Source organism: Oncorhynchus keta, chromosome 26, assembly GCF_023373465.1.
Source record: "Oncorhynchus keta strain PuntledgeMale-10-30-2019 chromosome 26, Oket_V2, whole genome shotgun sequence".
In the NCBI taxonomy this organism is placed as follows: domain Eukaryota; kingdom Metazoa; phylum Chordata; class Actinopteri; order Salmoniformes; family Salmonidae; genus Oncorhynchus; species Oncorhynchus keta.
The window spans coordinates 28,908,141-28,932,403 of NC_068446.1; the positions used below are offsets into that span (position 1 = coordinate 28,908,141).

The following is a 24,263-nucleotide window of genomic DNA, read 5'->3' on the forward strand; positions in this document are numbered from 1 at the left end:
TTCAAAAGAACAGAACGTTCCATAGGAGTCAACCGATGAAAGAGAATAGAGTTAGCCCACATAGACCCCAGAAATAATACTCCACTTTGATGTTTTATTCCTCTGTTATGGTGATCACACCATGCTCTTTCTAGTATAAATAGCCAGAAAATTGGCTTCTTGTAAAATGATCAGAGTCATATTTGAGAGTCATATGAGCTTTTCCGTGTCAGGGAGAAAGTTAATACACTTTTAATGTGTTGTTTGATTGCATTTTCTGTATGACTTACCTGTTGTGGGTCAGCTCTTTTTTATTTGATATGTGTGTGTGTGTGCAGAGTAAGTCTGTGTCGTCGACAGACAGCCAGCAAGTGGAGGAGCGCCAGGGCCCGTCGGGGGGGTACTCCTCCTCCCAGGGAGGGGGCGACGCTAAGAGGAGGCGCTGTGATGACAAGGAGCCCCTCCCACCTCACTACGTACGTATGCCATTCAATTAAACCTGCACTGCAGTATTAACGCTGGATCAGCCCCAACTCTCTGACATCACAGGTCAACCAGAGGTCACAGTCATTCTGCTAGTCAAATATGTGTTTAGCTTGGAAGGGTAAGACATGCAATGGCCAAAATAGATTACCCTAGTGAACATGATATCTCTCTCTGTGGAGTGAGTATTCTGATTGACATAACTCCTCTATGAGAACTGGCTTAAATATCACATCAGTGTAGCCTCTCGTGAAGGGAGATGTTGTGTTTTTAAAACAGGCTGGACAGGGAGCTCTGTTGATCATCCGCCTCTCTGTACTACATGATGTAATGGTTGTTTTTCTCCTAGCTCCAGTCTGTCTACATCCAGGATGTTTTTCTCCTAGCTCTGGTCTGTCTACATCCAGGATGTTGTTCTCCTAGCTCCGGTCTGTCTATGTCCAGGATGTTTTTCTCCTAGCTCCAGTCTGTCTACATCCAGGATGTTTTTCTCCTAGCTCCAGTCTGTCTACATCCAGGATGTTTTTCTCCTAGCTCCGGTCTGTCTATGTCCAGGATGTTTTTCTCCTAGCTCCGGTCTGTCTACATCCAGGATGTTTTTCTCCTAGCTCCAGTCTGTCTACATCCAGGATGTTTTTCTCCTAGCTCCAGTCTGTCTACATCCAGGATGTTTTTCTCCTAGCTCCAGTCTGTCTACGTCCAGGATGTTTTTCTCCTAGCTCCGGTCTGTCTATGTCCAGGATGTTTTTCTTCTAGCTCCGGTCTGTCTATGTCCAGGATGTTTTTCTCCTAGCTCTGGTCTGTCTACATCCAGGATGTTTTTCTCCTAGCTCCAGTCTGTCTACGTCCAGGATGTTTTTCTCCTAGCTCTGGTCTGTCTACATCCAGGATGTTTTTCTCCCAGCTCTAGTCTGTCTTCGTCCAATATGTTTTTTTGTCCTAGCTCTGGTCTGTCTATGTTTAGGAATAGTCTCTCCAACATGGCCCTGATCTGGCTCAATATAATTAGGGGGTGATGCCACTCCACTGTGATGTCAAAAGGAATATCAGGCCACGATCACATCAATGTACTGTTGCCATGGTGATTAAGTGCCATCGCTGTCACCACTATTCCCAGAGAGAGAGGGGGAGAAGAAGATAGGAAGGGAGAGAGAGGAATAAAGTAGTAATATGGCCAAACCGACAGAGAAAGGGAGGGAGGGGTGGGCATATCTGTGTATGTGTGTAGTGTGTGTGTTAGTCTGTGTGTACGGCTGACAGAAGGAAGGTGTGAAGGGTGGGCAATGTTGTTTACGTGTGAGAGAGTGTGCACCTGACATTCTCTCCTCTGTGTCTCTTAGGACAGTGATGGGGACAAGAGTGAGGATAACCTGGTGGTTGATGTCTCTAATGAAGTAAGAATAACCAAGTCACACGTAGACACAGATCTTGGATGAGCTTACCCTCTCCCAATTCTAACCAAACCCGTTAGAGGGAAAAGGCTAAACTGGCCTTAGATCAGCACCTACCACATGCAACATCTGACCCCATGTAACTGCTAAAGGAAAACGATTCAAATGTTTAAGATACAAGTACATCAGGCCTCCCGAGTGGCGCAGTGGTCTAAGGCACTGCATCGTAGTGCTAGCTGTGCCACTAGAGATCCTGGTTCGAGATCCTGGTTCGAGTCCAGGCTCTGTCACAGCCGGCCACGACCGGGAGACCCATGGGCCGGCGCACAATTGGCCCAGCGTCGTCTGGGATAGGGGAGGGTTTGGCCAGCAGGGATGTCCTTGTCCCATTGTGCTCTAGCGACTCCTGTGGCAGGTCAGGGGCATGCACGCTGACATGGTCACCAGGTGTACGGTGTTTCCTCTGACACATTGGTGTGACTGGCTTTCGGGTTAAGCGGGCATTGTGTCAAGAAGCAGTGCTGCTTGGATGGATTGTGAGGACAAACGGCTTTCAACCTTCGCCTCTCCCGAGTCCGTATGGGAGTTGCAGCTCTTTCCAAAGTCAAGACAGAACTTAATTGATTGATAAGACCGAGAGCAGAATTTGCTATCCATCGAGTTCGACTCAACCATTACTTCCATTGTAATCTTCACCGTCATTTACCAACAAGCTATGCAGGAATTATCAATTAGCTGATATAGCAACTATTGAATTACTATCAGAACCCAAATTAATCAAAGATTATCCCGCTTCTATAAAGAATTGTACACCTCTGATTGTAAATCTACACAATGTCAGCCTTTCTAAAATAATTAAGAACTCCTCTTCTCTCAATAGAGGAAGCCGCCTCGCTGGGACCCAAATCTCTCTCAATGAACTCAAAAGGACATTGGGTAGAATGAATAAAGGAAAATCGCCTGTATGGGATTCCCCCTTAAGGTCTATTTAAAATGTGGGAATCAATTTGGTCCACTATTGCTTGAAATGATTAACACAGCCGTTCACAAAGGTTAATTTGGGAGATGTGAATACACCACTATTTTAGCTTTTACATTTTTTTTAAGGTAAGGATGCTACCCAGTGTTCTCACTATCACTCCCTATCTTGATAAACACAGATATCAAACCGTCTTGAGACTTCCTTACCCAAAGTGGGTTTGTTAAAAAACGTTTATTCTCAGATAACCTCCGTCGACTATTACATATCTTAAATGCTTCATCAGAACCTTGGGCTGTTTTATCTCCTGTTGCAGAAAAAGCTTTTTGATAAACTAGAATGGTCATATCTCTGGTCTGTCTTCTAACAAATGGGAATTGGCCTCCAATTTCATTAATATGCTTAAAACACTAAATATGCCAATTCCTCAGCCGTAGATATTATAGGCAATCACAATAAGAATCACAATAAGCAATAGACAAGGTGATCTGATTTCTCCTTTGTTATTTGTTTACCAATTTCATTATACGTGGACAATATTTTACTATATCTAGACATTATATCTCAATCACTCCCAAATGCATTGAAGATCATCGATAAATTCAGCTTCATCTCAAGTTATTAAATTAATCGACCCAAATCTGCCTTACTTCCTCTCAAGACCCAGACGGAGGACTCCATCTCTGCTTTTGGAATCCCAATCATTTCCCATTTGAAATATTTGGGTGTAATAGATTTTCTTCCTTATATAAAACCATTGCTAGAAACTTAAACAGAATGTTCAAATCAATTAAATCCAACCTCAGTAGATGGACTAACATCCATGTTGCTTTAACCAGCAGAATATGTATTGGCAAAATGAAAAATGGCCATGGCTGGATTTTTGTAATTCAATTCTTCTGGCTTTTGGGATAAAATCCATAGTGGGATTTAAAAAAATGAATAAAGCAATGTAAGTGATCCCAGATTAAATTAAGAGGGAAAGAAGTAGGAGGACTATCTGTACCAAAGTTGAAATTGTATTTCCAGGCACTAGCATTTTGCCCCATCCTAAATGAGTTTAGACATTATTCTTACGTTCCCTGACTGAGTATATAGAGAACAATGGTGTCTCCTATTGCCTTGGAAGAGGTGTTCTTCACTGATATACCTCTTAACCCTTCTCCTACAATTTACGTGGCTCTGCGGAAATCAAATAACATAAAACAAAAATCCCCATCAAAAACCGTCTGTTTAAACAATGTAAACTACGCTTTGGTCCTACTATTGCTCACACAATCTCTATTTTGCGCGACATTTTAAAACAATGTTACTTGATATCAAAATGGCATGCCCATACTCCAATATTTCACAATAATACCTTGCAATATGAGGGCGGCCTTTTGCATCCATCCAATGGTTCAAATGTGTTAATCCGTACCCTTGTTGATATCATGGATAGTAAATGGTTTGAAAACATTCCAAGATTGAAATATACATAAACATTAACTGGAAACTTGTTTTTTCTATATTTACAACTTAGGTCAGCAATGCTGTCCTATGGAGTCCCTTGGGAAACCCAAATACCAAACCATCCAATTATGTGAAATATAAATAAATTATCTGGGCTCCAAAAAGGACTGATGTCTATAAACAACTTTTGGAAAGCTCATATTCTGGGCAAGCCATTAAAAAAGTATGGGTTAGATCTAAGTGAATCTGAACAACCCTTTATTGGAACAGAATATGGAAACGTGACCATGGCATCCAGTAATCTGAACCATCAATTTATAAACTTTAAGTTTGTTCACAGAATGTATTTAACACCAAGGAAATATTTCACGAAGAAATTGGCCCCAACTCCCAACTCACTGTTCACTCTGTCCCCTAAATCAGGTAGGCACTGCAGTTAAATGCTTCTGGGACAAAGTTACAAAATTCCTTTCAAAGTACATTAATGTAAATATTCAATGCTTTGCATGTACAGTGCATTTGGAAAGTATTCAGACCTCTTCATTTTTTCCACATTTTGTTACATTACAGCCTTATTCTAAAATTGATTAAATTGTTATTTCTCCTCATCAGTCTACACAAAATACCCCATAATGACATAGAAAAAAGCACATTTGACTTGTCCCAAAGTCACTCCTGTGTTGTCTTGGCTGTGTGCTTAGAGTCTGTTGAAAGGTGAACCATCACCCCATTCTGAGGTCCTAAGCGCTCTGGAGCAGGTTTTCATCAAGGATCTCTCTGTACTTTGCTCCGTTCATCTGACTAGTGTCCCATTCTCTGCCGCTGAAAAGCATCCCCACAGCATGATGCTGCCACCACCATGCTTTAACGTAGGGATGGTGCCAGGTTTCCTCCAGACATGACACTTGTCACTCAGGCCAAAGAGTTCAATCTTGGTTTCATCAGACCAGAGAATCTTGTTTCTCATGGTCTGAGAGTCCTTTAGGTGCCTTTTGGCAAACTCCAAGCGGGCTGTCATGTGCCTTTAACTGAGGAGTGGCTTCCATCTGGCCACTCTACCATAAAGGCCTGATTGGTGGAGTGCTGCAGAGATGGTTGTCCTTCTGGAAGGTTATCCCATCTCCACAGAGGAACTCTGAAGCTCTGTCAGAGTGACCATCGGCTTCTTGGTCACTTCCCTGACCAAGGCCCTTCTCCCCCGAATGCTCAGTTTGGCCAGACATGCAGCTCTAGAAAGAGTCTTGGTGGTTCCAAACTTCTTCCATTTAAGAATGATGGAGGCCACTGTGTTCTTGGGAACCTTCAAGGCTGCAGAAATGTTTTGGTACCCTTCCCGAGATCTTTACCTCGACACAATCCTGTCTTGGAGCTCCATGGACAATTCCTTTGACCTCATTGCTTGGTTTTTGCTCTGACATGCACTGTCAACTGTGGGACCTTATATAGACAGGTGTGTGCCTTTCTAAATCATGTCCAATCAATTGAATTTACCACAGGTGGACTCCATTCAAGTTGTAGAAACATCTCAAGGATGATCAATGGAAACAGGATGCACCTGGGCTCGATTGAGTCTCATAGCAAAGGGTCTGAATACTTGTGTAAATAAGGTGTTTCTTTTTTTATACATTTGCAAACATTTCTAAAAAGCTGTTTTTGCTTTGTCATTATGGGGTATTGTGTGTAGATGAATGAGGAAAACAATGAATTGAATCCCTTTCAGAAGAAGGCTGTAACGTAACAAAATGTGGAAAAGGGGATGGGGTCTGAATACTTTCTGAATGCACTGTACTATGTTACTTAACGATGATAGTTTCTTGAATCTCCTAATTAATCAGAGACAATTACTGCTGGCAGGCAGCACTGCTGCAAAACAGATGTTGGCTATTAGATGGAAATCACCTCACTCTCTCTCAATTCACCAGTGGATACAGTTACCACTAGAAGTTCAATCATTATAATTATCCACAGCGAGATGTTGGGCGTGGAGACTGAATTTTGTTTTTATTTTCCGTTGCAAACCAGGGTTTATTGTTACTTTTTGATTCTATGATATGATCTAAATGATCAATACTTTATATTTCTGTACCTTTTTTGGGATGTTTTTTTCTTTTTGAGCATCAGCCAACAGCAAAATGGTACAGAAATATAGCAAAATTAGTCACTGATCAGTTTGCATGCTGTACAACCCCAGGCAGTATCAGTAGCCTAGTCAAACTGTGTACTGTGCCCAGCTTCGCGTGCTGACAAACGCGAAGTAGACTGCCTGTTCCTGATCTTGCAAATCTGTGTGGCACCTTCAGCATTCAAATACTAAAATGGCTTGCGTGTTGTTATGTTTTATTAGTTGAGTGACAACCTATGTCATTTGCTAGGTTATTGACATCTATGCGCTGCTACCGTAGACACAACTGTCATCTGGCTATAGCCTACCTGCTATGTCTTACAATATAATTGATTGTTCAGGTTTACCATCAGCAATAGTTTTGGTAGTTTTGCTTTAAACAATCAGTGTATTTGGTCATTTTTAAATGTAGAGGGTAAAATTGATAATTTCACAATGAGGACACCAATCACTCTGAATTATGAGGAGCTGCTGTTCTCTCCTTTCCTAATGAGTAAAGTCTCTCCCTGTTGAACACAGCTCTGGAACACACACGCACAGACACCCCTCCTCTCATCAGATAGCAGCAGTGTGTTTCCTTTGTTTATGCCCTCAGAATATTTTTAATTGTTTAAATAATTAATGCAGTGTACCGAAATATATGTTTTATCCAAGCTTTCTGCATTTGGACAAAAGCGGGAAAGTCTCTTGTGTGATTTTTGCATAGAGAACAATTTGAGAATTTGACAGATGTTCTTATTGAGTGTGTGAGAAGGGATGTCTCTGGTGATTGTTGTGGTACAGTCTGTGGATGTGTGTTCTGCTCAGATACAGCTACAGGAGATGTGCTGACTGCAGCACACTAGGAGAAGATGGGAATGGTTTTATTGGGGTGGCTGTGGCAGGGAGGTAGACAGTTTGCTGGGTTTGACTTAGAGTACCGTACAGGCCTCATACACACTTGTGCTTAAATCCATACGGACACTATCGTGATCTATAATGTCTATAATGTTACATTTTTAGAGATTTTTGACAGCTAATGTGAAGCTACGGTCTTGTGTAGTTTTGGGGTGACCTGGAGTCCCTTATCGGTCTATGTACACAGGAACCCACTTCTCCCGCGGGCAGCCCCCCTCACTCCCCCCACGGGAATGGTCTGGACCGGGCCCCCACCCTGAGGAAGGAGTTACCAGGGTCCCCCAGGAGCCCCGGAGAGGTCCCGTCCTCCCCCCTACCATGCAGCCCCACACCGGGCAAGGCCAAGGACCCAGCACAGGTATTGTACATTCGTTGTCAAGCATTAACATTGTGCCCAACATCAGCAAATGAGAGTACTATCCCTTACTTATCTATATGAAGGTGTATCATGACTGTATCTCGTTACCTGTCCTTAGGTCGAGAAGTCTGGGTCTTCGTTGTCTAAGTCGAGCACCCCGTCCCCGTCTCACCATGAGGCTCTTACCCCCGGCCCCAGTACATCCTGCCTCCGCCTGGTCAGCAGGGCTGCCTCCTCCGCTGACCCCCTGGGTGAGTCACACACCTGTCTGTCTTTCATACCTTCTGTCTGTGCCTGTTATTATACCCCTGCTATACCATCCTATTAATCTATTGTGATCATATAGCCATGTAATACCATAATTATACTTTTAATCTGCTCATAATACCATTATAACTCACCACTGCTCCCTACTGTGATAATGTGCTCCTGTGGTACAGTTGATCAGCTAAAAGCAATAAAGACGGGTTATAGTATAAGATATCACCAACACAACTCTCCGTAGACCTGACCTCTCTGGTCCTCAGTGATGGATGTTCTCATCCACCCTCTCTTCACCCCCCTCCCCCTAGCTCTCCGCAGTCCTCTGTCTGTGCCCCCCAGTTTGTACCCGGCTCAATTTGGGGGGGTGTCCCACGCAGGCGTCAATGGGGAGCTAGCCAGTCCCGGAGGCTTCTCGCCCCAGATCAGCGCTGCCACCAGCGCCTACACCCGCAGCCCCTTGGTGAGTTCTTTAGCACACCTCACTCACCTCTCTGTTTAAAACAGGTGTCCACAACTCCAGACCTCAAGGGCTGCATTGTCTATCGTCTTTGTCTCTTCCTGGCACTTAATTGATCAATTATGTCCCAAATTGGCCAGTTAGTGCACCCACCTGGTTGCCTGGGTGTGAATCAATTACTAATTATAAGGAAACAAATCAAGTCTAAACACTGTGGCCCTGAAGCATGGAAGATATGCATCACTGGTTTAAAACAAAACTTACAGCCGTATTCTGTTTTGACAATGTTTTCTGTGGTAGTAACTGGTTTGAAAGTCTATGTTGGATGAATTGTCAAGATTTCACTGAATTTGATAAGATTAGGATTGACTGAGATTGAAACTGTTACAACACCGGATTATTCTTTTAGTAATCCTCCTCATGTCTTTGGTCCTCCTCCTAGGCTCTCCAGGTGGCATATGAGTCTCGGTCCCACCTCAGGGCCCCAGGGCTGTCCTCCTCACTGCCTGGTGGATCCTCTGGGGGAAAACCGTATGTCGCTCCTCTCCTCCATCCAAACATAGAGAACTGTCGTTGTTGTTGTTTTAGCTGGGGCAAGCAGCAAGCTCTCCCAAGTTAGATATAAAATTACACAACAACCTTATCGTCGCTATGCTATTGATTGTAGGGCCGGGACGATACCAGTATCGCAATATTTTGTTTTCATGTCAAAAATGAAAATATGAAGCAAACCAAACTCTTTGGTCCTTTAAAAACCTGCTCTATGTAAAATATTGTGTGTTATAGCTTGGAAAATAAATAAATGTGACTTTTGATGACAACATATTGATGTTTGTTTCCATCATTAGGTCTGTTTCCTAAAGAAGTTCAATCCGCGTTGTGTTTTGTTCCCTTGCCTACGATACTAACGTTCTCAATACTGGTATTGTCCCGGCCCTAACTGATTGGCCATTGGAAATAGCACTCTTACTCTGGCCCCTGTAACACAATCTTCTCTTTTGCATTCTGCCAATGGCTATTGTGTAAAAACAGTTAGCAAGGTTTGGGTGAATATTTCTCAATTGCCATTCCCATTGCAGTGTTGACAGTCTTCAACACTTTTGCTGTTTGTAATAATATACAGATTTATACAGATTTCTATTTCAGTGGATGGCACTCGTTCCATTTTCTCCTACTTCCCTCCCTCTGTTTACCTCCTCTCTCTCACCAGTGCCTACTCTTTCCATGTAAGTGCGGATGGACAGATGCAGCCGGTGCCTTTCCCTCCAGACGCCCTGCTGGGCCCGGGCATCCCGCGGCACGCCCGGCAGATCCACACTCTGAACCATGGAGAGGTGGTGTGTGCCGTTACCATCAGCACCTCCACACGCCACGTCTACACCGGCGGCAAGGGGTGTGTCAAGGTGTGGGACATCAGCCAGCCTGGCAGCAAGAGTGCCATGGCCCAGCTCGACTGTCTGGTGAGTGGACACAAACTTTAAAAGGCTTAACCAATCATATTGATTGTTTTAGCTGTTCAATACATATGTTCTCTCTTTCCACCAATCAGAACAGGGATAACTACATCCGCTCATGTAAGATTCTCCCTGATGGGCGGACCCTCATCGTTGGAGGCGAGGCCAGCACACTGTCAATCTGGGACTTGGCCACACCCACTCCCCGCATCAAGGCGGAGTTGACGTCTTCTGCCCCGGCCTGCTACGCTCTGGCCATTTCCCCCGACAACAAGGTCTGCTTCTCCTGCTGCAGCGACGGAAACATTGTTGTCTGGGACCTGCACAACCAGACCCTGGTCAGGTAAGGAGAGGTGAACGAGCGGGGGATAAAGAGGAAGATGAGGCTAGGAGAGGGGGGAAACATTGTAGTCTGGGACCTGCACAACCAGACCCTGGTCAGGTAAGGAGAGGAAAGGAGAAGGGGGTGATGAGGAGAGGGGGATAAATAGCAGGTTAGGAGGGGTAGAGAGGTGGGGGGGACATCAGGGTCTGGGACCTGCACAGCCAGGGCAGCAGAAGAGAGGAGGGTAGAGGGGGAGGAGAGTGCACAAGAGTAGAGTGAGAGGGTAGGGCAGGAGAGTGGAGAGGAGGGGAGAAGGGTAGAGGGGAAGAGAGCAGGGAAGTGGGCTAGATGACTATGGATCACATCTGAATGGCTCTGGGTTGATGTTGATTGTATCTCTGTGCTCCCCAGGCAGTTCCAGGGCCACACTGACGGGGCCAGCTGTATTGATATCTCCAACGATGGGACCAAACTGTGGACGGGGGGGCTGGACAACACAGTACGCTGCTGGGACCTGAGAGAGGGACGACAGCTGCAGCAGCACGACTTCACCTCACAGGTACTGAAGAAACACCTGAGACGTTGTGACTAGCTAACGCTAGGTATGACCAACTCAGGACTGTCTTTCTGAGAAGACTTCACCTTAATATGATAGTGTACCTATCAGCCTCTATTTCAGACCAGTCACTCTGCTCCTCTCTGTTGTATCATATCTCCATGATGATGCAGATGATAATTTTTGTCAGATGAGCTCCGTTCAGTCGTGTAATGAGCTTTTCCTCTCTCTCTCTCATCCTCTCCCTCCCTCCAGATCTTTTCTTTGGGCTACTGTCCTACAGGAGAGTGGCTGGCAGTGGGCATGGAGAGCAGTAATGTAGAAGTGCTGCATGTCTCCAAACCAGACAAGTACCAGCTGCACCTCCATGAGAGCTGTGTGCTCTCCCTCAAGTTTGCCTCCTGTGGTACGTACAAGCTCAGAACTCTGACTGACACTCTCCTAACTTGCATAATTATGCTAATGAGATGTTTAGTGGTTGGATACATCAGCTAACTCTGAAGTATAACTTGTGTGTATTTCAGGCAAGTGGTTCGTGAGCACAGGGAAGGACAATCTGCTGAATGCATGGAGGACGCCATATGGAGCCAGTATTTTCCAGGTGAGACAGAGAGAGGCAGGATAGCCCTCTGGCTAATACTCATATGGTATTGTAACGTCAGTGAACCCAACACTAACCCTATCCCACCCCAACACAATTTATTTTCCCTATCCCACGACCAACACAAATCCATAGCCCAATATTCTCCTGTTCCCATCAGTGTGTGTGTGAGTCAGAGCACTGGCATAGCACAACCCCCCGCAGCCCCTGGGGTGTTGGGGGCCCCCTGGTTTTCCATCAGCCCCATGGCAAAATGTGTAGAATTTCAGGAAATTAGCTATAAAACTGAAACATTTTCTCTCAGCCGCATGGCAAAATGTGTAGAATAGCATTATATTAGCTATAGAACAGCAACATTCACTCTCTGCCCCATGGCAAAAGGTATAGAATAGCATGAGATTAGCTATAGAACTGCAAATTCTCTCTCTGGCAAAATGAAATGTGTAGAATTGCAGGAAGTTAGCTTCTTCCCACTGAGAGTGAGGGTGGGACAGAGGTTGAAAGACAAGTTGTTTATCACAGATATGATTCAAGGTGACTTTCTGTGCTTTATCAGACAGAACAGACTGCATCACACACACACTTTAGGCTTTATCTATGCGGTATGTATGAGTGTGATGAGCTACAGGAAGACCATTTAAAATGGGAGATATTGTGTTGTGTGTGGGAGGGAGGCAGTATGGCTGTCATTGCTGTTTGCTAGTCTAGTGCAGGGAGGGAGGAATCTGCAGCCTTGGCTGGTGTCTCCTTAGAGCTCCAATGAGCACAGATGCTATCTTTATTATCCAAATGCCCCTCAGTTCCCTCTACATGACGTCTCACAATCTCCCTCTCTATCTCTGTGTCTCTCTCACACTATGATACCCTTTTCAGACATATGGAATGTGGCACCTTGAAATCACCTCGGCTATGGCATGTTTGTTTGTCTGTAAGGGTACAAATACAACAGCTTTTGAAATGCTGACACGGAACCTTCTCTGGAAATTTGAAGCGCCACAAAAATGGGCATTTTACTTGTCTATAAAGGAATGCCACTTCTAAAGTGGGACAAACATCAATCATTAGGCGAACTGTAAATAATAATCTTGAGATGCCTGCTCGTAACCTGCCTGTCTGCTGCCTGCGCGCAGACCACTCTCCTAAATGTTTTTGTTAAAATTCATTAAATACTGTGACTTTTAGTAGAAAGAAAACACATCTAGCTTCCCCTCCATAAAAAACAGCATAAAAACAACACAGCAATCAGGAACGTTTATTGTCGTCAGGGAAACAATACAGAACATTCTATGCCGGAGCAGAATTCTACTGTCTGAAAAGGTACAGATCCTTCTGATGCTGCACTTTTTAAAATTGTCTTAATAGGTTATCAGTTGTTGCTATCGAAACGTTACTGTAGTGGCGTTCTGTCTATAAACGGTATTATTCTGCTACTTCCTCTCTTGCTTTCTTTCTCTTGCTCGCTTTTACTCCCGATTCATCTCTCTCTCTTTCTCTCTCACATGTACATACACAAACCCACCCTTTCTCCTCCCTCCAATTGCTCTCACTCAACACTACCTCATCCCTTGTACCGATCCATCCGCTCTCCCTCCTCCCAGTCTCTCTGTAGTGTGAGCGTGTCTGTCAGTCAACATGGCCTCTCTCACCAATAGCCTGCTGATTGACAGCCCTGGTGATATGAACCTGTCATGTGGAGGAGAGAGGGGATGCAAGGAGGAGGATGAGATTGAAAGAGGGGGAGAGTGGAGGGAGAGAAGTGGAGGGGGAGAAGTGGGAGGAGGTAGAGGTTTAAAGGAGGGATGGATTGAGAGAGGAGCCGTGCTAGTAGGGAGCCATCTGGGGATAGGATCATAGGTCTGATGCAGACAGAGACGGATCCTGGTGGAGACAGAATAGAGGTACAGTAGTAGGGATTGTTTATTCAGTTATTGTAGAGAAAGTCAGCTCCCTGTATTTCTGTGTTTCTGAAAGCTGTGATTAGTGATGCTGAGAGCACAGCTGAACCACGAAGGGTTAAAAGGATAATCCACTCCCAGAAGTGAAACATGAAACTCCTGTCAGTTTGAGGATAGTGTATGTTCTATGAGTGTGTAAAATAACTATTTTCACCATGATTTAACTTCTAAGTGGTCCGTCTATGAAATCAGGAAATCGTGTAGGAACTTGTCAAACCTATAAGGTTCTCATCACTGGAGATCGGGGATAAGACAATATCACATTTCATAACGCTTAAAAAAATGTATGCGCTCACTACTGTAAATTGCTCTGGATAAGAGCATCTGCTAAATGACTACAATGTAAATATAAAACAGTTATCTGCACTCCAGATCGCCAAATCAGCCAATAGATGGTATGGGCATACTTGTCTAGAATAGGGGTTCTCAAAGTGGGGTCCGCGGCCAGATCTCAAAATATATATATATTTTTATACGTTTTTTAAATATTTTATTATGCATTGCATTTTTTAATGAATATTACTAACTGATTAAACTACTTTTGGCCAAGTGATCTGTGGAATATGTTTTTAAAGTGTGTAATAATTAGAGGTCGATTAATCGGAATGGCCAAATAATTAGGGCCCATTTCAAGTTTTCATAACAATCAGAAATCGGTATTTTTGGACACCGATTTGGCTGATTTTTTTTTTACACCCTTATTTAAATCTTTATTTAACTAGGCAAGTAAGTTAAGAACACATTCTTATTTTCAATGACGGCCTAGGAACGGTGGGTTAACTGCCTCGTTCAGGGGCAGAACGACAGATTTTTACCTTGTCAGCTTGGGGGATTCAATCTTGCAACCTTACAGTTAACTAGTCCAATGCTCTATAACCACCTAATTACATTGCACTCCACGAGGAGCCTGCCTGTTATGCGAATGCAGTAAGCCAAGGTAAGTTGCTAGCTAGCATTAAATTTATCTTATAAAAAACAATCAATCATAATCACTAGTTAACTGCACATGGTTGATGATATTACTAGTTTATCTAGCGTGTCCTGCGTTGCATATAATTGATGCGGTGCGTATCGTTGCTCCAATGTGTACCTAACCATAAACATCAATGCCTTTCTTAAAATCAATACACAGAAGTATACATTTTTAAACCTGCATATTTAGCTAAAAGAAATCCAGGTTAGCAGGCAATATTAACCAGGTGAAATTGTGTCACTTCTCTTGCGTTCATTGCACACAGAGTCAGTGTATATGCAGTTTGGGCCACCTAATTTGTCAGAATTTTACATAATTATGACATGCCATTGAAGGTTGTGCAATGTAACAGGAATATTTAGACTTATGGATGCCACCCGTTAGATAAAATATAGAACGGTTCCGTATTTCACTGAAAGAATAAACATATTTTTTTCGAGATGATAGTTTCCAGATTCGACCATATTAATGGCCTACGGCTTGTATTTCTGTGTGTTATTATGTTATAATTAAGTCTATGATTTGATAGTGTAGTCTGACTGAACGATGGTAGGCACCAGCAGCCTTGTAAGCATTCTTTCAAACAGCACTTTCTGCGTTTTGCCAGCAGCTCTTCGCTGTGCTTCAAGCATCGCGTTGTTTATGACTTCAAGCCTATCAACTCCCGAGATGAGGCTGGTGTAACCGATGTGAAATGGCTAGCTAGTTAGCAGGGTGCACGCTAGTTAGCGCTCTGAGACTTGGAGTGGTTGTTCCCCTTGCTCTGCATGGGTAACGCTGCTTCGAGGGTGGCTGTTGTCGTTGTTATCACTTAAGTATACCACGGGTGTGACAAAACCAGTTATTTTTGCTGCTCTAATTGTTTTGGTAAACAGTTTATAATAGCATTGCTTCGTGCCTAAGAACAACTCTTAGCTGTGGTATATTGGCCATATACCACACCTGCTCGGACCTTATTTCTTAAGTAAAACATGAATGGCATAATTCAAGTGAAGTGTGTTTCACCCAAAATGTATGGGTATATTGATCCCCTCCCCATTCCCTGGAAGTCACCCTCAGGCTGCGTTTCAAACTCATAAATGACACACCCTCCTCCACTTACCCTCGCCTTATGCCCTTAAGGGAATCACCGTGGCCATCTTTGTCGTTGGTCCAAATGATTAGCCAAGCAAGGGAAGTTGGCAACGTAAGCCCCTCAGTCCCCGTTTTTAGTCAGCTTTGCGAGTGTACAATTATGTTCACTCCTGGCCTGAAACGCCCCATAATTCAATTCACGATGATTGTACATCCGCTAAGAAAAGTCCACCAAAACTTAAAGACAACAATAATATGGAGAAGTCAACATTCAAGCGTAAGTAAAAACAAATGTAAATAAGTTAGAAATTGTGCTACTAATGCACATGATGGCTCAAACACGTAATGATGTTTTTGTTAGGCTAGCTTTTGGAAACGTTAACTTGCGCCGCACATAACGTACCCCGACATCATACTTATACATTATAATTTTAGATTACCTGATATAGTAGGATGGCTAATATTCGATGTCTGCGGATGCGTGGTCTTCTAGCCAAGATATGAAATGCAATCATAATTGACTGTAGCGCATATAAAGCACCGACAAGCTATCGGTGGCTGAGAACACAAACGTTGCGGGCCGAACAAGTGATGAATTTCCGGACAAAGGCGATCCATTTAAAATGAATTCCTTCCTCCCTTGCAAGTGTAAACTCGTCAAACGTCATGGTACGTCATCAGAAGTGTCCACTTAATTTGAGGACTGAGGGGAGAGGGTGTGTCTTTTAAGTGTTTGGAATGCAGCCACACTCTACGGTCCAAACACTTAAAAGACACACCCTCGTACACTTACCCTCGCCTTATGCCCGTGGGAGAATCCCGTTTGCCATCTTGGGGGGTGAGCCAAATGATTCGCCAAGCAAGGGAACTTTGCAACGTAAGCCCCTCAATCGTCATTTTTAGTCGGCTTTGTGAGTGTACAATTATGTTCACTGGGGGAGGTGCCAAGATGGCGGCTTGAACAGACGTTTTTTTACCGAGCTCCGTACCAAACTTCAGAAAGATTGTGAAAGAAAAAAAAAGTTTACAGTCATTACTATTTTTATTTGTTCAAGATATAAGACCTTTCCTGTGACTGGAATAATAATTGGATAATTTATTTTGGCATGTCCATGCAAAGTCGTGATAAAAAAAGAAAGGAAGAAGTTAGCCGTTCTATTGCTAATCAACAAGAGAGAAACGTGCTTATAGACAACTGCCATAACTATGCTACTAGGCCTATGGATAATATCATGCTTTTGAATGCTGTTGAAGATGACAAATTCCCCTCTTTACCGGTTACTCCGTGCAAACCTCCACCCTCCAATAAACAACAACATGAACTCTGACATCGTGGCTACCCTCTCCTTACTCATCAACTCCAGGGGTAATGCAATTGAGAAAATGGTAGGTGTGAAGGCTTGAAAAAGACTGGAGTTTGCATGTGGTGAAATCAAGGATGTGAAAACGAGAGTGGCAAAAGTTGAAAAAAGGGTGGAAAGGGTGGAAAATAATAACAATGTCTACCATAGACGTCTCACTGATCTGGAAAAATACAAAAGAAGATGGAACCTGAGACTCTACGGCTTGCCAGAAGTGGAGAATGAAGATGTGTGAGGAGAGGCTATCCGCATCTGCCAAGAAGTTTTGCCTGCGGAGAAGAACAGAGTTGGTGATACCATCGAAGTTGTGCATCGCCTCGGCAAGAAGCAACAGCAAAACGATTCAGAACCAAGGGGTATCATCATCCTCTTCACTGCCAGATTCTACAGGGATGCTGTCTGGAAAGCTGTGAGGAAGAACACCTTCCTTCAGAGCCATGGTATGTGTTTCGCTGAGCATCTCAGCCCAGAGGACATAGAAAGAAGGAACAAGTTGTGGCCAACGATCAAGATAGCACGAAATGAGGGAAAGGCTGCTTACTTCGTCGGAGGACGAGGCTTCATCAACGGTTCAGAAATCCACATTCCTCCCTAAAATCTCACCAGAAGGAACAGGTTGATGGTTTCAGTATTCTCATTTTCCGTATGTTGTTTACCTGACAAGCATCAGGTGACTATTTTTCAGGAATACTCAGGTATTTCAATTTATTAGTTTGTTCTTGTCTGACCAGAATACCTATTTTGTTTACAAACTTACGAAGAAGATTGAAAGCTGTATTTATTTGTATGTATACAGTAACTAAGATACTGTTTTAAAGGGCATACAGGTCTGCTCTGACTTTACACGGTTATTGCTCTATTTAGTTATTAATACTTATTTCCAAAAAAGGTCTTAGGAACGTTTATATGTTAAATAAATTATTCAATTATTTTATGATCAGCTTTCATATGCACTTAAAATAGTAGGTACCCTTTTATTTAAATTATTATTTGTTATTTTATTTCTCAGAATAGTTCCTGATTACACTAAAGATGGTTTTTAGTCTCTCTTACTACAAGAACCCTTGGTTTGGTCTTGAACATAATTTCCAGTTGAGTTGAATTTCAAAGCCAGATAACGTCTAGCTCAAAGGTTATGGAATAAGCTATTTTCACTTTAAATGGACTTAAATGGTGCAGATCTCGGTTCCTTATCGTTTACTTTCACCGATCCTACGTCTGACTCATCCTACTACAATTTATACTTTTATATAATCTTTGTTGTTTTGTCTTTGTCTATAGTATCTCTTAATGCTAGGGGGTTACGAAACAATGTGAAGCGCAGGGCCTTATTTCTATTTGCTAAACCATTTCGAACAGATTTTTGCTTTTTTCAAGAGTCTCACTCAATTTTGGCTGATGCCAACTTCTGGAGGTCACAGTGGGGCAATGATATTTGGCTTTCCCATGGATTTGAACGCTCTGCTGCTGTCACTACAATGAAAAATACCTTTGGTGGTAATACTCTACACTCGGAATGTGACCCCTTTGTTCACTTTATTTGTCTTGTGATCAGTTACAATGACATTACGCTCATTACTGTAAACTTCTAGGGGTACAACACCAAACATGAGAATGATCAGTTACAATGACATTACGCTCATTACTGTCAACTTCTAGGGGTACAACACCAAACATGAGAATGATCAGTTACAATGACATTACGCTCATTACTGTCAACTTCTACGGGTACAACACCAAACATGAGAATGATCAGTTACAATGACATTACGCTCATTACTGTCAACTTCTACTGGTACAACACCAAACATGAGAATGATCAGTTACAATGACATTACACTCATTACTGTAAACTTCTATGGGTACAACACCAAACATGAGAATGATGAGTTGCTTGAATCTATAGAGAAGCATATACTTCATTGGTTATCTAAATTTCCTAATTCGTTATTATTGATAGGAGGGGACTTTAACATTACTATAGATAATTCAACTGATAGATGGCCCCCAGGTAGGCCAACCAATCAGAATTTGGGTTTAATACTTTTTATGGAAAAGTTTGATCTTACTGATATATGGAGAGAGAGGTTTCCGCCCGAAAGATCATTCACTTGGAGTAACAAAACAGGCTCCAGACAATCCAGAATAGATTTTTGGCTTATATCCAAATGTATTGATAGTGAGTGTGTTACTACAAATATTTGTACTACTCCCCTCACAGACCATAGGGCCATTTACATTGATATCAAAATATTTACCCCTGATATTAACCTTGGTAGAGCATCCTACTGGAAGCTAAATAGCTCATTATTAAATAATGATATAGTTAAATTTGAGGTTAAAGATCTGCCCTCACACTTTTGGGAAAGGGCTTGTGAAGAAAAAGCTTATTGCAAGTACTGGGAGCTCTTTCAATTTGAGGAGTCCAAATACCTTAGAAAATATGGTAGTAATCTTGCTAAGACCAGAATAGCTGAGAAGGAAAAGGTGATCATTAAGATAACTTCCCTTTCTCAGAGGTCCCCAGCCGACCTCTCGGGGGAGGAGAAGATGGAACTAATTGAGTTACAAAATAAACTGGATAAAATATCAATTAAAAGCAGAAGGAGCCTTTATTAGATCTAGGAAAAAATGGATTGAAGAGGGAGAACAGAATTCATCCTATTTCTTTAGACTTGAGAAATTTCACTCTAAAAATAACACTATCCATAAGTTAAACATTGATGTTGTTATTACAGATGACCAAAAATGAATCGCTAAATAATGTAGCATTTTTTACAGAAAATTGTATAGCTCTACGTACTGTCAGGAATCCACAAATATCTTTTTTAACTCACTGAATAATGTTCACTCTATCAGTGATATAGAATCTAAACAGTGTGATGAACCCATCAAAGTTGAAGAGATTATAGTCTATCAAACATCTAAAGAACAATAAATCACCAGGTGTTGATGGAATTACATCAGAATTTTACAAATTATTTTCTGAACAAGTAGCTCCCTTCCTATTTGAAGTCTTAGAGAGTATTAAAAACAATGTTCTCCCTCCTACAATGAGTCGGGGGTTAATAACGCTAATATAATAACACTACTAATACAATAATAATGACTATAAGATATTAGCCTTACTACTTGCAAAAATAATTAAAGAAGTCCTGGATGCAATCATTGATGAAACACAGTCTGGCTTTATGAGGAATATTTCTAACAATGTCAGACTAGTATTAAACATACTTGACTACTCAGACCTAATAACTGAGGATAGTTTCATATTATTTTTATATTTTTATAAAGCATTTGACACTGTAGAGCATCAGTTTCTCTTCCACTCCCTTGAGAGACTTGGCTTTGGGGATTTTTTCTGTAAGGCTATTAAGACTCTCTATACAAATGGTAACAGCTCTATCAAATTGAAATATGGGACCTCACCTAGATTTGAGTTAAAGAGAGGAATTAGGCAAGGTTGTCCTATTTCTCCGTACCTGTTTTTATTAATCACCCAACTTCTTGAAAATTCTTTAAATAATAGTCCTGTACAAGGTATTTCCATGGCTGGTAAAGAAATTATTATAAGTCAGCTGGCTGATGATACTACACTTTTTCTGGAAGACGCTAACCAAATTCCCATATCGATCAATGTGATACAATCCTTTTCCAAAGTGTCTGGTCTATATCTTAACATTAATAAATGTGAACTCATAGCTGTCAAAGATTGTTTGACACCTTCATATTATGGTATTCCAGTAAAAGAAGAACTTACATATTTAGGCATAACCATTACAAAGGATCAGAAGTCTAGAAGCTTACTAAATTTGAACCCTCTTATTAAACAACCCCAGAAGAAGCTAAATCAATGGCTACAGAGGGACTTATCTTTAAAAGGTAGAGTCCTTATAACCAAGGCCGAAGGTATCTCTAGACTAACATATGGTGCTCTATCTTTATATCTTGAAAGTAAAATAAGCAAGGAGATAGACCAGATGCTTTTCAACTTTCTTTGGAGAAACCGTACCCATTACATTAGGAAAACTGTTGTAATGAACACGTATGAGAATGGTGGACTGAATTTTCTGGACTTTACTACTTTAAATAATACTTTTAAGATTAATTGGATAAAACAATTCCTAAGAAGACCCACTTCTATCTGGAATTTTATTCCTCATCATGTCTTCTCTACTTTTGGTGGCCATAACTTCATGTTGTTTTGCAATTATAATATTGACAATATTCCAGTGAAACTTTCTGCTTTTCATTGGCAGGTTTTCTTGTCATGGTCCTTAATTTATAAACACAATTTTTCTCCACACAGATATTATATATGGAATAATCGGGATATATTGCATAAAAATACTTCTTTGTTTTTAGAATATTGGTTCCAAAATAATATCCTATTGGTGAGCCAACTGGTAAATGCAGAGGGTCTTTTACTCAGTTATAAGGAATTCTTATCACTTTACAAGGTCCCTGTAACACCTAAAGATTTTGCAATTGTTTTAGATGCCATTCCCTCAGGTGTTGCTATATTATTCAGGAACGTGTCAAGACCTGACCCTCAGAGCCTACCTTCTATTGACTCATCAGTAGGAAAGATTTGTTTCTCTTTTGGTCCATTCAACAACAGAGCGATACGAACCTTGTTTCAGCAGGATGTTGTATCTATACCTTATGTCATGCCTTATTGGAATGAATTTATTGATCATATCTGTTGTAGAAAAAAAACACATACCTACTTGTAAACAAAATTAAGGAAGTTTCCTTTAAAATTATTCATAAATATTATCCTGCCAACCACTATATGAAGAAGTTTAAGGAAAACATCAACTCAAATTGCTCCTTTTGTAATGACCATCCAGAAACAGTGTTGGTTCTTTTTTGGCATTGTATTCATATAAGAAAACTGTGGCAAGACACAGTAGGTTTATATTGAACACATTTCTGAAGATTTTACACTATTGTGGAGAGATGTACTGTTTGGATTCTTTACATACAATAGAAATAAGCTGAAACATTATGTAATTAATTTCATTATTCTTTTGGCCAAATTTCATATACACAAATGTACATTTACAAACAGAAAACCACATTTTCGTACCCCAGAAAAAGAAATTGAACTGTATTTTAAGACGGTTAAATGCTCTACTACCAAAAAAGCTGTTAGAATTGTAAGTATATATGTCCCTTAAGGTCCTTGCATAATTGTAATGTGATATTGTACCCCCAAGGTCGATTGTCCATTGTTTGTAATATATGTATGCTTGTGTTCCCTCATGTGCTTTATGTATTGATTTGTTGTTAATAAAATATATATATTACAAAAAAAAGCTTGTACAGGCCTTCAAATAATAAAATACAAATAAAAACAAAACAGAACTAGCTAGCTAATATGACATTTCCAAAAAATATATGTGACAACTCTTGCTGCGAAAAAAAACAAGGCCATAGTTTTCAGGCCTTTTGATCGGGTTTTGCGTAGTCATTCGCTGGAGAATTTAGCTAGACCTGGCAACCCTAAACCCAACACGCCTTGTGTGTCTGTGTGAAAGGGCCGTTGTTACCATAGCAACATCTTCACCCTGGGCTCTGAGGTAGACTGAGAGGAACTGCAAGTTGAACATGGTTGAGATTGTAGACTCGTAAATTGCAGTTTCTTTCTGTGATTTTACAGGTAGCTAGCTACTTCGCATGCTGATATTGACGTTGGTATTATTGTGTGTAGCTTCGTTTGCTGACTAGTAGATACCTAGCTAACTAGCCAGTGGGTTTTGTAGTCGACTTGATCTGCAACAGATTTCCACAACGATTTTCACGTTGCTACTAACCTTGTTATAACGACAAAATGAGTAATTTGTCAACAAAAATATTGTTCTCACATATTCGTTATTTAACACTGTAATCATAGGAATTTGGGGTTTTAGGTGGATTGTTCCTTTAAGAACCTGGGTTGACTTTTTGAAATGTTTATTTAACTAGGCAAGTCAGTTAAGAACAAATGATTGTTTATAATGACGGCCTAACATGGACGATGCTGGGCCAATTGTGCACCGCCCTATGGGACTCCCAATCACAGCCGGTTGTGATACAGCCTGGAATCAAACAAGGGTCTGTAGTGATGCCTCTAGCACAGAGATGCAGTGCCTTTGACCACTGCACCACTCAGGAGACATCACTCTGCTGGTCAGATGAAGAAGAATAAAATTTACAGGCAGTCTGTTATAAAACATGTATTGTGTAGCAATTACTATTACTGGAATGATCTAAAACCCTTGTAATGACTTGGTCATTTTCAAAAAAGTAGAGACTGGTCAATAATACACCAGAAAGACCATCATTTATTATTTACTATTCCGATTGTGTCCAAACAAAAACGTGTTATTTTGTGCCCTATTTTGATTAAATTAATACATCTAGGCCGATAATCAGTGAGGCTGGTGGGAGGAGCTATTGGAGGACAGGCTTATTGTAATGCCTGGAATGGAATAGAGTCAAACATGTAGTACCGATCCAATAATCCATTCTAGCCAATACAATGAGCCTGTCCTCCTATATCTCCTCCCACCAGCCTCCTCTGAAAATACACACTAGTGTTATTAGGGCATTTTGAGCCAACTCTGTAGTGGACCAACATAGAGACAAGCCTGGTTTATACCTAGTGCTTATGTAACAGTATAGCCCCTCTCCTCACCCCTACCTGGGCTCAAACCAGGGACCCTCTGCACACATTGACAACAGCCACCCTCGAAGTATCGTTACCCATCGCTCCACAAAAGCCACGGCCCTTGCAGAGCAAGGGGAACAACTACTTCAAGGTCTCAGGGCGAGTGACATCACCGATTGTAAAGCTATTAGTGCGTACCCTGGCTATCCATTTCACATCGGTTACACTTACATGCGTCCTTTGTCCAGATATTCTTTGAAAATAATGTATTTCTTTTAAGACATGATTTGAGGGAGGGATAATGATGATTTAAATGGTTTCACTGTCCAGATCCGTCTACACAATGTGTCTGAATATCTTACAGGAGGTGGTCAGGAAGACCTGATCACTATTTTTTATTTCACCTTTATTTAACCAGGTAGGCTAGTTGAGAACACCTTTATTTAACCAGGTAGGCTAGTTGAGAACACGTTCTCATTTGCAACTGCGACCTGGCAAAGATAAAGCAAAGCAGTGTGACACAGACAACACAGTTACACATGGAGTAAACAATAAACAAGTCAATAACACAACAAACAAGTCAATGACACAGTAGAAAAACAAAGTCTATATACAGTGTGTGCAAAAGGCATGAGGAGGTAGGCAATAAATAGGCCATAGGAGCGAATAATTACATTTTAGCAGATTAACACTGGAGTGATAAATGAGCAGATGATGAGTAGAGATACTGGTGTGTAGAGATACTGGTAGAGATACTGGTGTGCAAAAGAGCAGAAAAGTAAATAAAACAAAACAGTATGGGGATGAGGTAGGTAGATTGGGTGGACTATTTACAGATGGACTAGGTACAGCTGCAGCGATTGGTTACCTGCTCAGATAGTTGATGTTTAAAGTTGGTGAGGGAAATAAAAGTCTCCAACGATTTTT

The 24,263-nt window shown here is 41.6% G+C and overlaps 1 protein-coding gene across 6 annotated transcripts in view; it reads left to right on the forward strand.

The window, feature by feature from the left end:
- LOC118371594 (transducin-like enhancer protein 4) overlaps nucleotides 1-24,263 on the forward strand; it is an 86,027-nt gene that overhangs the window by 57,925 nt on the left and 3,839 nt on the right. For 4 of the 6 annotated variants that reach the window (XM_052480504.1, XM_052480508.1, XM_052480505.1 and 1 more), the window contains 11 exons: nucleotides 318-455; nucleotides 1,803-1,856; nucleotides 7,491-7,661; nucleotides 7,780-7,912; nucleotides 8,234-8,385; nucleotides 8,825-8,913; nucleotides 9,593-9,842; nucleotides 9,932-10,179; nucleotides 10,573-10,720; nucleotides 10,973-11,123; nucleotides 11,242-11,318. In XM_052480504.1, the coding sequence (XP_052336464.1) occupies nucleotides 318-455; nucleotides 1,803-1,856; nucleotides 7,491-7,661; nucleotides 7,780-7,912; nucleotides 8,234-8,385; nucleotides 8,825-8,913; nucleotides 9,593-9,842; nucleotides 9,932-10,179; nucleotides 10,573-10,720; nucleotides 10,973-11,123; nucleotides 11,242-11,318 (1,611 nt within the window). The remainder of the gene's footprint in view (nucleotides 1-317; nucleotides 456-1,802; nucleotides 1,857-7,490; nucleotides 7,662-7,779; nucleotides 7,913-8,233; nucleotides 8,386-8,824; nucleotides 8,914-9,592; nucleotides 9,843-9,931; nucleotides 10,180-10,572; nucleotides 10,721-10,972; nucleotides 11,124-11,241; nucleotides 11,319-24,263) is intronic. The other 2 variants (XM_052480506.1, XM_052480507.1) reach the window with 2 other exon arrangements.